General features: G+C 40.3%; 1 protein-coding gene and 1 non-coding gene across 3 annotated transcripts in view; both read right to left on the reverse strand.

Moving 5' to 3' along the window:
* BUB1 (BUB1 mitotic checkpoint serine/threonine kinase) overlaps window positions 1-16796 on the reverse strand; it is a 46717-nt gene that overhangs the window by 349 nt on the left and 29572 nt on the right. For both annotated transcript variants that reach the window (XM_081795225.1, XM_060654483.3), the window contains exons 18-24: window positions 13620-13858; window positions 12315-12458; window positions 3551-3666; window positions 3070-3231; window positions 2747-2904; window positions 2480-2654; window positions 1812-1918 (exon numbers count right to left, since the gene is read on the reverse strand). In XM_081795225.1, coding sequence (XP_081651351.1) covers window positions 1812-1918; window positions 2480-2654; window positions 2747-2904; window positions 3070-3231; window positions 3551-3666; window positions 12315-12458; window positions 13620-13858 — 1101 coding nt within the window. The remainder of the gene's footprint in view (window positions 1-1811; window positions 1919-2479; window positions 2655-2746; window positions 2905-3069; window positions 3232-3550; window positions 3667-12314; window positions 12459-13619; window positions 13859-16796) is intronic.
* On the reverse strand, window positions 16183-16322 carry LOC132672779 (small nucleolar RNA SNORA29). The gene has a single exon (XR_009607686.1). It is a non-coding gene; the product is annotated as a small nucleolar RNA SNORA29 (small nucleolar RNA).

The raw sequence follows: 16796 nt of genomic DNA on the forward strand, positions 1-16796 counted from the left end.
GACAAAATGTAGTGTGCAACACGTGGGGCCACCTCACTCCTGCCTCTGGCTTCTACATGCTCGGACGGCTGAATAGAACTTCATCTAAACACATTATAATGCACCAAGAATTGGAATCTATTATAGGTAAGAGAAACTGAAGATCTAATTAAGTGTACACACCTTACTCAAAAAAAATGACTTAAGTAGCTTAGAAATAATAGCTCTTCAGTGAAGAACTGTCCGTCGGTCTGTCTATCTATCTATCTATCTATCTATCTATCTATCTATGAAAATCGATCTGCTTTCGGCTAGCATTATATACCATACTCCCAGAATCTGCCAATCTGGCCGAATGGTTCTGATGGGCCTAACTGCGTATGTGCCGGGACCAGGTAGGCAGGCTGGACTAACCAGAATAGAGTTCAGATTCAGAGTTCCAACTACTGTGATCATTAAAATTAACTGTGAAAACCCCACAGCATGGAGATAAGGCACTGGGGCAAAAGCAGAATACAACGAGATTTGAGTTTCAGACAGAATATTCAGCCCATTACTATCAGGCCTGCTGAGGGTTAAGATTTTTCTCTACACTGGCGGTCAGAGACAGAAGCCTTCTGAATAACCCTCTGGTCCTTTGATTATGAGCAAGAGAAGGAATAGAGTATTTACTAAATTTGATGACTCATTATGCAGAATAAACCATAGCTATAAGTTTTCCTTCAGGGCCTGGATCTAATCTTATTCATAAACTGGCACCCCATTTTGTAAAATTACCGCCAACTGCTTTCGTATTTTTGGTTGGGCTGTGTGGGTGTGGGTGGGAGGGCTGGGGGAGTCCCAGCTTAAATTTCTTCAAGATAAACATGTGAAACTCCATTAGACTTTTTGCACGCTAAAAGCAAGTGTCCTTTCCTGCCTATGTTTTTATACCTCAAAAAAAGTTAAGAGAAGCTTAACTGATATAGTGAATCTGCATGTACCAAATCCTTGAACATTATTATAGCTTATTCACGTGACACTATTAAGAGAGCTTCCATGTTCCCAGAAAGAGCTCTAGTCTAGTCATCAATTTTCACTATGATTTTATAGATGAGAAGACAGTCTTACAAAAACTACAGTCACACAGAGATAGGAACTAAAAGCCTATCCTGTGACAGACAGCTGCCTCATCATATGACTTCATAATTTACAGAGCACTTTCACGTACATGATTTCCTTTGCTTCTTATGAGAAACATCGTAGGAGGGGCGCCTGGATGGCTCAGTTGGTTAAGCGTCCGACTTGGGCTCAGGTCGTGATCTTGCAGTTTGTGTGTTCGAACTCAGAGCCTGGAGCCTGCTCTTGATTCTGTGTCTCCCCCTCTCTCTCTCTGCCCTTTCCCTGCTTACACTCTGTCTCTCTCCCTCTCAAAAATAAGCAAACATTAAAAAAAGTTAAAAAAAAAAAAAGCCAACATCTTAGGAAAGTACGCTCGGCATTATTCTCATTTACAAACGCGAGAAAACCAGCAAAAGCTTGAGGCTCCGTGACACCAGGTGGTCTCTCTAAAGGGTAAAGAGGAACATCTGAGGGTGTACAGGATGCTGACTGTGTGGCCGGGAGCTTTCACTGGAGAACACTGGCTGCCCCACACCGTCTGGGATCCGGGAACAGCAGCAGCGGGGCTTTGTACCCTGCTCACTGTGCCCCGCGTCCAGGACTGTGCTGCCTCACCGCCCCTCCCAAGGCAGGGCTTTTCCACGCAGCGGCAGAGATCTGTTCTCCACCAGGTGGAACCCAACATTCCACCATGCGTGGTCTTTCACTGTGGCACCAACGCGAATACTCACCTCCTAAAAAGACCTTCGGGCTTCCAAACTCCTCCTTCATTTTTCACTTTCATGTAAGTGCCAAAAAGCATGCAGTACACTGTTGCGGCCACTCCAAAGTAATCAAGCTACAAAGGAAACGTAAGGCACGTGTGACTAAAATAGTCACGTACACAAGAGTACATGAAGAGGTCTAACTTACGCAGCAAGTAGATAACCACAGGCTTTTATTTTTAAGTAATTTTGGAAGAAATAAATAAATAGCTTATTCAACCCCCCACCGAAATGCCCTGCTGAGTGATGCCTGTGTGGGCTTTGCTGGAGGCTTCCCGGCCACCGCCTCTTGAGGCAGCCCCTGGGAAAGCCGTTCTCCCTGAGCCACTGTGTGCTTCTCAGGTCCTCCGTTCTGTCTAGGGGCAAACGCAGTGCTCCAGCCTGTCTTCCACACGGGCAGCCTGGAGTCCTCCCACCTCCCTCCCCCGCGGCTCTGGTGGCTGGTCTCCACCTGCCCTCCGAAGCCTCTCGCCATGGAATATGTGTGCAACTGAAAACACTTGAGCATGGTCTTAACTCCCAGCACAGGAGAGGATGGGACCGGCTCAAACTAACTAGATCCCCAAGTTCATTTGTAAAATATAGTAAGTATGATAAAGGAATCAATTCTCAACTCTCTCACTTCAGTTCTGTACCTGGTAGTTCCATGGTTTGTTGCTGAGCATCTCAATGCACTGAAAACCAGACGTTTCACACCTTGCTGTAAATGTAGTTCCTTTCGGAAAAAGTTTCATATCTATACTCTGCCCCAGGTCAATCAATGCCAAGCCAGCAGATATATCATCGTCGTCACCATCCTGTTCCAAAAATCTATATTAAAGACAAACAAGGGCCAGGCGGCATGAGCACAAATAATGGAAGGCTGCTGGGAAACAGAACTGCATTGAAAGTGCAACACTTGCCTGTTTCCAAGTATGAAATTGTCTGGCTTAATGTCTCCATGAATAATTTCACAGCTGTGCACTTGTTCGATCATGTAGAGCATTCTGAGCGCAAAAGAGAGGACTAGAGCTTGAGGCATCACCTTTTCGGGGGTATTTTTATAGAGATTGATTGCATTCTAGAAACAAGAGAGAGTGGAATCCTGAATCGGTTGCACAGGATTAATGAGATTAATGAAACAATCCCACCTGCCACTCCGACAGAAGCTCCAACCGCAAAAGGTACGAGCAGGGCACAGGCCAAAAACGTACTTCCAAATCACGTTCACATCAAATTCACTCACCAGCAATGTGCCATAGCTGTAGAGATCGCCTACCAACACACTGCCATTCTGGAATAAGTGGGCGGAATAGAATTTGATGAACATGTGTCGCGTGTTTGGCTTTAGTCGCTCCATCAGCTGGGTCCCGATGTAGAATTCCCAGGGGTTGGCAGGCTTCTGGACCTGCAAGTCAGGTATGTGACATTCACATCCAGTCTCACATTCTGGAAAATGACAGCCAGAAAGCAACGTGTACCCCAACAAACGATGTGCGGTAGAAGGTGATGACAAGCTACGGACTGTTGCCGAAGCATGGGGTCTGCTGTGAGGTCATTTGTGGCAAGGCCATCCCGAATCCTTGCTGGACAGTTTATGTTTCTTAATTGTGGACTACGGACCCAAATGAAATCACTGTTGTCTCAAGAGAGAAAAAAGGGGGCTGACGAACTCAAGTTCTAAAATTCATTTGTACACTACACAAAAAACTGCTCAGATTATTTACCTTTAAAACGAACTTCTGTTTATTTTTGGCATCGTTCATATCTCCATGGGTAACTTCATAGACTTGGGCAAAGGCCCCTTCTCCAAGAAGGTGATCGACATAGACCAGCAAAGAACCTTCGAAGACAGACGTGTCAAAGTGGGGAAAAAAAGGTTCAAAACATCATTTTTGGTAAATTGTGTATTTGTAGAATTTTCTTGGTGCTTGTTTGCCTTCATACATAAAAATGGATATAGCTCCCTCAGGAAATGTTTTCCTTGCGTTAAACAAAAGTTAAACACCTGCCACAAAACAGCCTCCCTTTTTACATGGCATGTGGGGGGACCAAAGGTAGCACTGCTGGGCGCCGGGCCTGCCACTTTATGGCAGGAGCGGGCAGACATCCTCTCTTTGCCAATATTCTCAGGTTTAAAGGGGTGATACCTGCACTGTGTCCTTGGCAAGACTGCTGATCCTGTAAAGTGCTGAACAAAGCTCTACGTACACCTTTGAAAAACGCCAAGTGTTTTTCACTGGGACACAAAGCGCAAAGTACAACTGTACGAATATTTCTCATAGAATACTTAACATTTTTTTATTAAAGTAAAAATTTTATTTTAGATAGTTTTCAATTTACAGAAAAGCTGCAAAGATAGTACAGTTTGTTTGCTCTGCATCCAGTTTCCTCTATTGTTAACTTTCTTTTCTTTTCTGTATTTTTTTTTAACATTTATTTATTACTGAGAGACAGAGCATGAGCAGGGGAGGGGCAGAGAGAGGAGGAGACACAGAATCCAAGGCAGGCTCCAGGCTCTGAGCTGTTAGCACAGAGCCCGATGTGGGGCTTGAACTCACAAACCACAAGATCATGACCTGAGCCGAAGTTAGAGACTTAACTGACTGAGCCACCCAGGCGACCCTATTGTTAACTTTCTTTTTTTTTTTTTTGAAAATTTTTTTAAACATTTATTTATTTTTGAGAGACAAAGTATGAGTGAGGGAGGGGCAGACAGAGAGGGAGAAACAGAATCCGAAGCAGGCTCCAGGCTCCGAGCTGTCAGCACAGAGCCCAACGCGGGGCTCGAACTCACGAACTGTGAGATCACAACCTGAGCTGAAGTCGGACGCTTAACTGACTGAGCCACTCAGGCTCAGTTATTGTTAACTTTCAATAAGGATGGTACATTTGTTACAAATACAGAACCCACACTGGTATGTTACTAAGCCCAAGCCTATCTGGATTTCACTAGTTTTTCCTTAATGTTCCAGGACAAATACATCAAATCTCCTCAGCCTCTGACAGGCTGTGACAGCTTCCGACTTTTGGTTTTAGATGACCATGATACTTCCAAGGAGTACTGGTCAGGTGAATTGTAGAATGTCCCTCAAATTGGATTGGTCTTGCTATTTTTCTAACACTGGGGTTACTACTGGTTTGAGGAGAGACTACCAAGGTAAAGTTGCAATAGATTTTCAAAGTAATTTAAAAAAATCCACATGTTCAAAATCAAATATACAAGAGCAGACTTACAGTTTCTTTCAGGAACTTGGAAGTCATCACTCCACTCCCCACAATAAAAAAAGAAAAAGCTACACAAACCGAAAATCGACAACTCATGTTAGAGCCATTAAAGACCTGAGGTCACAGGGCACACTGCTGCCCCCACTGGTGGATACAGAGAATAACAGCTTGCCAGAGCATAAGCCCAGGAGCAGAAAGCACCCCTGGAGCCAGTAGCTGGGGGATTACAGCACAACTAATGTCTCAGACCTTATTTAAGAACAAGTCTCAGGGTGCCTGGGTGGCTCAGTCGGTTCAGGGTCCAACTTCGGCTCAGGTCATGATCTAATAATTTGTGAGCTCAAGCCCTCAGTGCTAACAGCACTGAACCTGGAGCCCACTTCAAGTTCTGTGTCTCCCTCTCTCTCTGCCCCTCCCCTGCTCACATTCTGTCTGTCTCTCTCTCTGTCTCTCAAAAACAAACAAACAAACAAACAAACAAACAAAACATTAAAAAAAAAAAAAAAAAGAACAAGCCTCAGGGGAAACCCAAAGCCAACAGGGGAGACAGAAATAAGGACACAAATGGGAACTTTAGTCTCTATGGTGGCAACAAACAGTAAAGGCAGCCTCATCTCAAGACAGAGAAGCATAAATCTTACACCAAAGGCCTATTTTATCTCAGTACTTTTACCCAGTACATCAGGTCTGGCTGCTAACAAAAATTACAAGCATACTAAGAGACAAAAACACAGCTTGAAGACACAGGGCAAGTATCAGAGCCAGACAAACATACAGCAAAGATTTTGCAATGATAAGACCAGGAACTTTGTTTAAAAATTATGATTAATATGCTAAGTTGTAATGAAAAAAAGAGATAATATGCAAGAACAGATGGGAAATACAAGCAAATGGAAACTCTGAGAAGGAATCAAAAGGAAGTAAGTGCTAGAAATAAAAAAAAAAAAAATACCCCACTTATAACAGAAATAAAGACTGTTTTTGATGGGCTCATCAATAGGCTGTACATGGCTGGGAAAAGAATCAGTCAGCTTGCAGGTATGTCGACAGAAACTTCCAAACGTGATTTGCAAAGAAAAATAAAATTAAAAGATAGAAAAGAATGTTCAAGAATTGTGGGACAATTACAATAGGTGTAACAGATGTGTAATGGGAATATTAGCAGGCAGAAGAAAAAGAGGAAGAGGCAAAATATTTAGAGTTATAATGGCCGAGAAATTCCCAAAATTAATGACAGACACTAAATTAGGGATCTAGGAATCTCAGAGAATACAAGGCAGGAAAAATACCAAAAAGTCTACACCTAGACAAGTTGTATTCAAACTGCAGAAAATCAGATAAGGAGGAAACAGTGAAAGAAGCCAGAGGGACAAAACCATCTACCTACAGAACAGCAAGGATGAGAATTACATGGACTTCTCCTTGGAGAGCACACAAGCAAGAAGAGAGTGGAGTGAGTGTTGAAAGAAAAACCCCCAAATCAAAAATTCTGTATCCAGTGACATTATCCCTTCAAAAGTGAAGAAATAAAGACCTGCTTACACCATGATTAAAGGAATGTGTCACCAGCAAACCTGCCTTGCAAGCAATGTTAAAAGAAGTTTTTCAGACAGAAGGAAGAGGAAATACGTCAGAAACTCAGATCAGAAGAGTGTAGGAAAAGAAGTAAGTGAAGATAAAAGAAAGTCTTTTATTTTTCTTATTCTTAGTGGGTCTAGCAGGGAGCTCTTCAAAATAATAATTGCTACAATGTGTGCAGTAAGTACAGCTTAGGACAAATGAAATGAGTGACACTACTGTTCTAAGGGACGGGAGGGAAGAACTGGTAACATTCTGTTATAAAGTACCTGGCACGACCTGTGAACTGGTATAATGTCCATTGCAGGTGGACTTGGGTTAGTTTTAAATGTATAGTGCAAACTCTAGGGCCACCACTAAAAATGAAGTATAACTGATATGCTAACCGAGAAAACAAAATCACATAAATACCCAAATAAAACCAGAGAAGGCAGAAAGAAGAAGACAAAAAAGGGAACAAAGAACAAGGGCAGTGAATAGAAAATAGCAACAAGCAGAGTAGATATTAATCCAGTTCTACCAACAATCTGTCTAAAGATCAATAGACTAAAAATATACCAATGAAAACAGAAACTGTGACAGGCGATAAGAATACAAGACCCAGTTATATGTTGTCTATGAGAAACACACCTTAAATATAAAGACACAGATGGGTTAAAAGTAAAGGGATGGAGGAAGATATGCCATGTTAATTAATAAACAGAAGGCTGGGGCAGCTATTCCAATTTCATACAGAGCAGACTTCAGAGTAAGAAAAGTGATCAGGCATTAATTAAAAGGGGCATTAGATAATGATAAAGGATCAATTTTCCGAGAAGACATAACTCCTTAATGTGTATGTGTCTCAAAACAGTGAGGCAAAAATTGATAGGACTGCAGGGACAACAGACGAATTCACTATTCTAGTTGGAGATTTCTACACCCGTCTTTCAGTAATCGATAGATCCAACAGGCAGTTGGATCCAACAGGCAGAAAATCCAACAGATTTTGGATTCCAACAGTTGGATTGGATCCAACAGATCCAACAGGCAGAAAATCAGTCAGGGCATGACTGACTCGAACAGCAGTACCAATCAACTGGATCTAATTCACATTTATGGAAAACTTCATCTGACAACAGCACACTATACATTCTTTCCAAGCTCACGTGGAACGCTCTCCAAGACAGACCATTCTGGGCCGTAAAACACACCTTTACCAAATTAAAACAACAACAACAACAAAGAAATCATACAAAGTAGGTGCTCCAACCACAGTGGAATTAAACTAGTAACCAATAAAGAAAGATAGCTGGAAAGCCCCAAAACGCTTGGCGATTAGACAACACATAATTCAAAGAAGAAATTTAAAAATATTTTGAATTAAAAGAAAATGGAAACACAAGTCATTAAAATTGTGGGATGCAGCAAAAGCAGTGCTTAGAGGGCAATTTATAGGATTAAATGTGTACGTTAAAAAAGAAAGATCTAAAATCAATAACTTTAGTTTCCACCGTAGGAAACTAGAAAAGAACAAATTAAGTCCAAAGCAAGCAGAAGAAAAAAGTAATTATAGCAGGTATCAGTGAAACTGAAAACAGAACATCAACAGAGAATATCAATGAAACAAAAAACTGATTCTTTGAAAAGATCAATAAAACCCATAAGCCCCTACCAGGTTACCTAAGGAAAAAAAGGGGGAAGGACATAAAATACTAATATCAGAAATGAAAGAGGGGACATCACTAAAGATCCCATGAATTAAAAATGTTAATGAAGGAATACTATGAACAACTCTGTGCCCACAAATTTGATCACCTCGATGAAATTTCTTCTTTCACACAGGAAGAAACAGACAAAAAATTGAATTCATACTTAACAGCTTTCCTAAACAGAAAGCACCAGGGCCAGATGGGTCCACTGGCGAATTCTTTAAAAAAAAAAAATTTCTTTTTTTAACCTTTATTTATTTTTGAGACAGAGAGAGACAGAGCATGAATGGGGGAGGGGCAGAGAGAGAGGGAGACACAGAATCGGAAGCAGGCTCCAGGCTCTGAGCCATCAGCCCAGAGCCCGACGCGGGGCTCGAACTCAAGGACCGGGGCTCAAACTCACTGGACCGCGAGATCGTGACCTGAGCTGAAGTTGGGCGCTTAACCGACTGAGCCACCCAGGCGCCCCCAAATTTTTTTTTTTTTAACGTTTATTTATTTTTGGGACAGAGAGAGACAGAGCATGAACGGGGGAGGGGCAGAAAGAGAGGGAGACACAGAATCGGAAACAGGCTCCAGGCTCTCAGCCATCAGCCCAGAGCCCGACGCAGGGCTCGAACTCACGGACCGCGAGATCGTGACCTGAGCTGAAGTCGGATGCTTAACCGACTGAGCCACCCAGGCGCCCCTCCACTGGTGAATTCTACCAAACATATAAGGAAAAAATTATAGCAATTCTCTAGTCTCTTTCAGAGGATAGAATACTTCCTAATCCCTTCTATGAGGCCAGCATTACCCTAATACCAGAAACAGACAGTTACAACACAAGAAAATTACAGAACAGTATCTCTTATGAACATAGATATAAAAGTCCTCAACCAAATATTAGCAAATGAAATCCAAAAAAAAGTATAAAAAGAATTATTTACCATGACCAAGTGTAATTTAATCCAGGTATACAAGGCTGGTTCGATATTCAAAAATCAATGAATAAATCTATCATACCAACAGACTAAAAAGAAAAATCACATGATCCTATCATAAAAACAGGAAAAGTGTTTGATAAAATCCAACAACACCCATTCATGATTAACAGTTCTCTGCAAAGTAGGAATAGTGGGAAACTTCCTCAACTTAATAAAGAACATCTACCAAAAAACCTACTGCTAACATCATACTTAATGGTAGAAACAGATAAATGTTTTCCCACTAAGATCAGGAACAAGACAAGAATTTCTCCTCTTATCACTCCTGCTCAACATTATACTGGAAGTCTTAGCTGATGCAATCAAACAAGAAAAGGAAATAAAAGGTATATGGATGGGGAAGGAATAAAACAGTTCTCGTACACAGATGACAGCATTGTCTAGCCAGAAAATCCCAAAGAATCAACAAAAAAAATCTCCTGTAACTAACACATGATTATAACAAGGTTTGCAGGATACAAGGTTAACATATAAGTCAATTGCTTTCCTATGTGCTAGAAATTAGTAAGTGGAATTTACAACAAAAAAAACCCATAATACTTAAGCATCTTCTAAAACGAAGTAACTTAGTTATTAATCTAACAAAATATGTACAAGATCTATATAAGGAAAACCATAAAACTTTGATTTAAAAAAAAAAAAAAAAAAAAAGAAGATCCAAATAAACAGAGATAGTCCACATACATGGATAGGATTGTCAAGATGTCATTTCTTCCCAACTTGATCTAGAGATTCAAGGCCATACCAATCAAAATCCCTGCAAGTTATTTTGTGGCTACTGACATACTGATTCTGAAGCTTATGTGGAAAGGGAAAAGGCCCAGACAGTGAACACGAAGAATAGTTTGGAGGACTGACACAACATCAAGACTTCCTATAAAAGCTACAGTAATCAGAGCAGTGTGGTCTGGACAAACAGATCATGGAATAGAAGAGAGAGCCCAGAAACACAGCCGAATATACTCTACTGATCACTGACAGAGCAAAGACAATTCAATTAAGAAAAGATAGCCTTTTCAATAAATGGTGATGAAAAACTGGACATCAACATGCAAAAGTGAATCTAGACATAGAACTTATACCTTTCATAAAAGTTTACTCAAAATGAATCATACACATAAATGTAAAACATAACACTATAACATTACTAGAAGGTAACACAGGGGAATAGGTAGGCGACTTGGGGTTTGTTGATGACCTCTTAGACACATACCAAAAGCATGATCCATGAAAGAAATCTATTGATAAACTTGACAAAATTTAAAAACTTCTGCTCTGCCCAAGACAGTTAATAGAATGAAAACACAAGCCAGAGACTGAGAGAATATCTTTGCAAAACACTTATCTGATAACGGTTATCCAAAATACACAACTCTTAAAACTCAATTAAGAAAATGGGGGAAAAGACTCAGTAAGAAAATGAACTGATTTTTAAAAAATGGGCAAAAGATCTGAACATACACATCACCAAAGAAGATATACAGATGGCAAATAAGCATATGAAAAAATGTGCAACATCATTATATAATTAGGGAATCGCAAATGAAAAATAATGAAATGCCTTTCAATACACATCTATTAGAATGGCCAAAACCCAAGTTACTGACACCACCAAATGATGGTGAGGATACGGAGCAACAGAACTCTCATTCATTGCTGGAGGGAATACAAAATAGTACGAACTCCATTTGAAGGCAGTTTGGCAGTTTCTTACAGAAGTAAACATACTCTTACCACCTGTTCTAGCAATCACAACTCATTGGTATTTACCCAAATGAACTGAAAACTTATGTCCACACAAAAAGTGCCTATGAGTGTTTACAGTGGTTTGTTCATAATTGCCAACACTTGGAAGCAACCAAGATGTCCTTCAGTAGGTGAATAGATAAATAAATTATGGCACATTCACACAATGGAGGATTACTCAGTGATTGTAGAGAAAGAACTGTTAAGTCATGAGAAGACCAAGGGACCTTAAATGCATACTGCTACGTGAAAGAAGCCAATCTGAAAAGCTTGCATACAGTATGATTACAACCCTATGACATTCTGGAAAAGGCAAAACTATGAAGACAGTAGTTAAAAGATTAGTGTTTGCCAGGGTTTCAGGTGGAGGGAAGAGATGATGAATACATGGAGCACAGGGTATTCTGGGGGCAGTGAAACTATTCTTTATGATACCATAATGATGGATACACATCATTACGCATTTGTCAAAGCCCATAGATTGTACAACACAAAGAATGAACCCTAATGTAAACTATGGACTTTAGTTAATAATAATCTATTAATACTGGCTCATCAACCTTAACAAATATACCACACTAATACAAGATGTTAACAGGGAAACCTGTGTGTGTGTGTGTGTGTGTGTGTGTGTGTGTGTGTGTGAAGTATATTGTGAGAAGTCTTGCTCCCACTGTTGTCCACATCCACTCTATTAACCATTTGTTAGTTTTGAGTGTGTTTCAAGGGTTCTCTGGAAATAGTACCAAATATGAATATATTATCTTCCCCCTTCTTAAGGAATGAAAGGCAGCATATAATACAGGTTGGCCCTTCCACTTAACAGCCTATTTTGGACATCATACCTATCAGTACAGAGCAAGCCATATTTTCCTATAGAGGTCCCATAATTTACTTTAGCAGTCACATAGACACCTGTGTTGTTTCCAATCTGCTGTTTTTACACGCATACATGTCATTCTGAACGTATGCAAGCATATCTGTGGAAATTCTTAAAAGTGAATGTCTAAAAGTATATGCATTTTTTACTTTGATAGATATTGCCAAATTGCCCTCTGTAAGTTATCATCCCAACAGCAATCAAACTCCTACAGTTCTGGCTTAACAAAATGCTCTCAGCTTTATCCTGTAGATAAAACTACTCGAAGTGGGGGTGGGAGTGTAGGGGTGGTGCCAGAAGGGAAATCACACATGCATGGGTTACCATCAACTTCCCAGACAAAAACAAGAGTTTAAAAGTTTGTTACCCACATAGTCCTTACCCAGTTGAAACTCAGTCTTGGGCTTGATGGCTGGAAGTTTACATTGCCATTCATAAGTATTTGGATAGGATCTCACTGGCTTAGAAAGCCCAGATAAAAGTTTGAGAATCAATTTATCATCCCATGGATTCTCAACAGTCAAATCTTAGAAGGAATGGGAACAAAAAAAGAACATGAATTCAGTACCCAAGAATTTCCCCAAAGAAACCATAGATAAAACAAATGGAGACATTCATTAAATAAGCTTTCAAAAGCTTCATCATTAAAAGAGCACTGATTTAAATAATAACCGTTCTCAAATATCAAAAGAGCTAGTTCTGCACAGTTCATTATTTGTTATTTTAGATCTACAAAGTCAGATCAGTATGTAGTTGTGACAAAGGAAATGAACACCAAAGGCACCTGCTCCACTTGCCCAGAACTGCTAGATTCTGCCTTTAACATAATTATGTCTTAAAGGCAGACCTGGATCTTAGTTACTCCTAACATGCTCAGATATATATTCTTTAACTTGCTTTCCCACTCGGATCTACAAAACACAATGCCTTTCGATACTTATATTATCTATGAGCAATTTCCATGGATGAGATGTACTCTGGGTTCACAAAAGAGAAATAATTTCTAAAGGGAAGAATAAAGTTTCTGTCCAATTTATGCTATAAAAATGCTTTTAGTGGTAGTTTCAAAGACTAATCCAGCATGATTACCATGTACTTAGTGCTAAGCCTATGTAGGACACTGTTCTGAGTACTTTATGCTCAGTAATTCACTTGGTCCTTACAAGATTCTGAAGTAGAACCATCACATCCACTTTACAGAAAAGGAAAGAGGGCCAGAGAATTGAAACGATCTTGGCCAAGATCATGTGACTGCCTAAGAGGAGAAGCTAGGACTAGAACCTAGTCAGTCTTCAGAGTCTGTGCTCTTAGCCACTGTGCAAGACTATCCAAGACTGTTTCTGAATAACCAGGGGAAAGGAGTTAAGCACTGAGCCTGTTTACATTTCTGTAAAATAGGGATACCAGTCTTAAATTAAATTCCTGGCACAGAGTAGACCCTCCAATTCTAACTCCCTCTTCCAACAGTATTTGTTTTCATACTTTCTAAAATTAAAACAGATTCAGTTGCCCTTCAAGTATGCTACCATTGTAGCACACTCCAACACGGTATGCAAGTTTTGTCTGAACTTGTGGTCTACTCAATGACATTGAAGTCCCTGTTCTTTGAGCTTCTTTCATGGAACAGCTTTCACCAGGCTATTGTCCTTATTCAGGGACACAAGTAGGACTGAATATGTGTTCATACTTGCAACATCAACATTCCCAAGTGAATTAGTCTGCATCCATTCTGCTTGGCGCCCGGCATTGGCATCTGATGCATCTTCTGCAACGGCGAGGTCAGTGTCTATGAGTTTACAAGCCTCAAGGCTCTGCTGTACCTCACTGGTTAGCACACCGTCTGCAGGAGGCTGGCTCACACGGAGCACGGATGCTGAAGATACATCTGTAGGGAACGCTGGTTCTGGGCTTTTCTCTTGAATGGGACTGAATGTGTTAAAGGAATAGACAAGAGGAAACAAAACACCACGTGATTACAAGTCTATTGCATTTGATCACACAAAAAGTCCCACAGAACAGTTTCCTTTCCATTCTGGGAATGACATTTCAAAATTGCTTCACAAAGAGTTGAGTAAAGCATTTTCTTCAGATAAACAAATACTTACAAATACAGCTAGTACAATATGAACAGAAATAAAATCAAAGACATGGAAATATATTCAATAAATAGGTGAGGGAATACACTGGATATTCTTCAGTGATAAACACTGGGAGGGATGGATTTATTTCCCCAAGGTGTCATCTAAGTATCACTACTATTATCAAGACTGACTATTTAACTTTATCCCAAAATGGCTTTTTTCACAGCATTGAAACAAACAGAAAATGCCATAATCCAACAACCTAACACCAGTGTCTTTCTTTACACACACACATACACATATATAGTTGATCTGTATTATTCATGGGTTCCATGTTTGTGAATTCACCTACATGCTAAAACTCATTTGCAAACCCCAAATCAATACTCATGGTGCTTTTACAGACATGCAGAATGGTGAAAAGTTTTAGTCACCAACACACGCGTTCCCAGGGAAAGTGAAATAAGGCAATGCTCTGCATTCTTGTCTCAGGTCTCACAGTATAAACAAGTGCCGTTGCATGGTATACTTAGTAACGTGTTTTTCTGAATTTTTGTTGGTGATTTCGCTGTTTAGGATGTTCCCCAAGTGCAACGCTAAAGTGTTTTCTAGTGTGCCTAAGTGCAAGAAGGCCGTGATGTGTCTTACGGAGAATATGTGTTAGGATAAGCCTTGTTCAGGTATGAGTTATAGTGCTGTGGGCCTGAGTTCAATGTTAACGAATCAACAATGTTTATTAAATAAGGTGTCTGTAAACAAAATGTTGTGAACAGAGGCTCACAGGAACCTGTGTATCTCCCCTATGAATAACAAATGGTTCCGTGTTGGATAATTCAGAGTTTGCAGTGACTTTATACAAAAGAACCAGTGAAAATAATAAGAATTGACTGTGTATGTATTTTTATACACATAATTCTCCTCCACCTTCACATCCACATATGCACAAACATATGTATACATTTTACAAAATGTATATTTTGAGAAAAAGGACTTTGTACATACAACTTCATGTTTCATTCTTAATTAAAAAAAATTTTTTTTAACGTTTATTTATTATTGAGAGAGAGAAAGAGAGAGAGAGCGCATGAACAGGGGAGGGGCAGAGAGAGGGGGAGACACAGAATCTGAATCAGGCTCCAGGCTCCAAGCTGTCAGCACAGAGCCCGATACGGGGCTCAAACCCACAAACTGTGAGATCATGACCTGAGCCGAAGTTGGTCACTCGACCAACTGAGCCACCCAGGTGCCCCTCTTAATTTTTTTTTTAAGTTTATTTATTTCTTTTGGGAGAGAGAGAACATGAGCAGGGGAGGGGCAGAGGGAGGGAGAGAGAGAGAATCCCAAGCCGGCTCTGCACTGTCAACGCAGAGCCCAACGCGGAGCTCAAAACTAACGAACAGTGAGATCATAACCTGAGCAGAAATCAAGAGTCGGACCCTTAACCAACTGAGTCACCCAGGTGCCCCTTCATTCTTACTTGACAGGCATTTTTCTTACTATGAATTTTTTAAAAAAAGAAACGAATTTTGGAATAGGAATAATTTTAGATTTAAAGAAATGTTGCAAGGATAATAAAGAATTCCCAAATACTCCTCACCTAATTTCCTCTAGTGTTATCATTTCACATTACAGAGGCTTCCCTCTCAAAACCAATAAACCAACGTTTGTTATATTATTAACTAACCTCCAAACTTCATTTGGATGTTGCCAGTTTTTCCACAGGGCCCTTTATTTGCGCCCGGATCTGATCATGGGTACCGTGTTGTATTCAGTTGTCAGGTCTCCTTACTCCCTTCTCATCTGTGACAGTTTCTTAGTGTTTCCTACTCTCCCAAGACCTTGTCCTTTTTTAGGAGTACTGGCCAGGTATTTTGTAGAGTGTCCCCCGACTCAGGTTTCTTGGAGGTTTTCCTCATGACTAGACTGTGAGTATCGGTTTTAGGGAAGAATATTCCAGAGGTAGAGTGCCCTTCTCATTGCATGACTACCATGAGCTATCACTTGTGAAATTAACCTTGATCATTTGGAAAGGTCGTGTCTGCCAGGTTTCTCCACAGTCCTAGCATGGATTTGAATCACCACACTCCACCTAATCCAGTGGGTGTATGCTGGAATAGAACACTTTCCTGGTTTTTAGTAAATATTGTCAGTATTTTATTTGAATTAGTTAATTTTCTGTTCAGCCATTTCATATAGAAGGAGGACACAAATAAATCCTCCCTCTTCAGATCATGGCAATTTTAATCTATCCCATAAGCATAGCCACCAAAATCTATTATTGGGAGAAAATGTGGTAGTCAAATGGGAGTATTTCCAATATTTCATATTACAACAAAACATAGTAGAGGTACCCATGTACACAGAAAAAGTTGCTTCCAAACGCATAGGTATTGCTATTAAGTTATGTGAGTACCCAATTACTGTGGGTGCATAAGTCATCAATAAAACCCTTTTCCCTTCTCCACGAGAATTTGAATTTTGGTAACTTTCTAGCTCTTCTCCCCTGAAAACTGAAAACATAAGAGTATCACTGTCAACACTGCTTATGGTAAAAAATAACCATTATTGGTAACTGCATTCTAGACTGAGAGAATTAGGAATATACGCTGGGAATCCGCAGCTTCAGGCTTCAGGTATGACGAGTCTTGGAACAGGCCTGTCCCTTGTGGGGACTCTGGAATCTAAACTGAGTGTTGCAAGAGCCACTGACACACTAACACCCATGGAAATAAGGCTCCTAAGCCAGGGAACTTCTGTTCCCTCGGTCTTAAGTGTTTCCTTGC

The sequence above is a fragment of the Panthera onca genome, chromosome A3, assembly GCF_046562875.1.
Source record: "Panthera onca isolate mPanOnc1 chromosome A3, mPanOnc1 haplotype 2, whole genome shotgun sequence".
NCBI lineage: Eukaryota > Metazoa > Chordata > Mammalia > Carnivora > Felidae > Panthera > Panthera onca.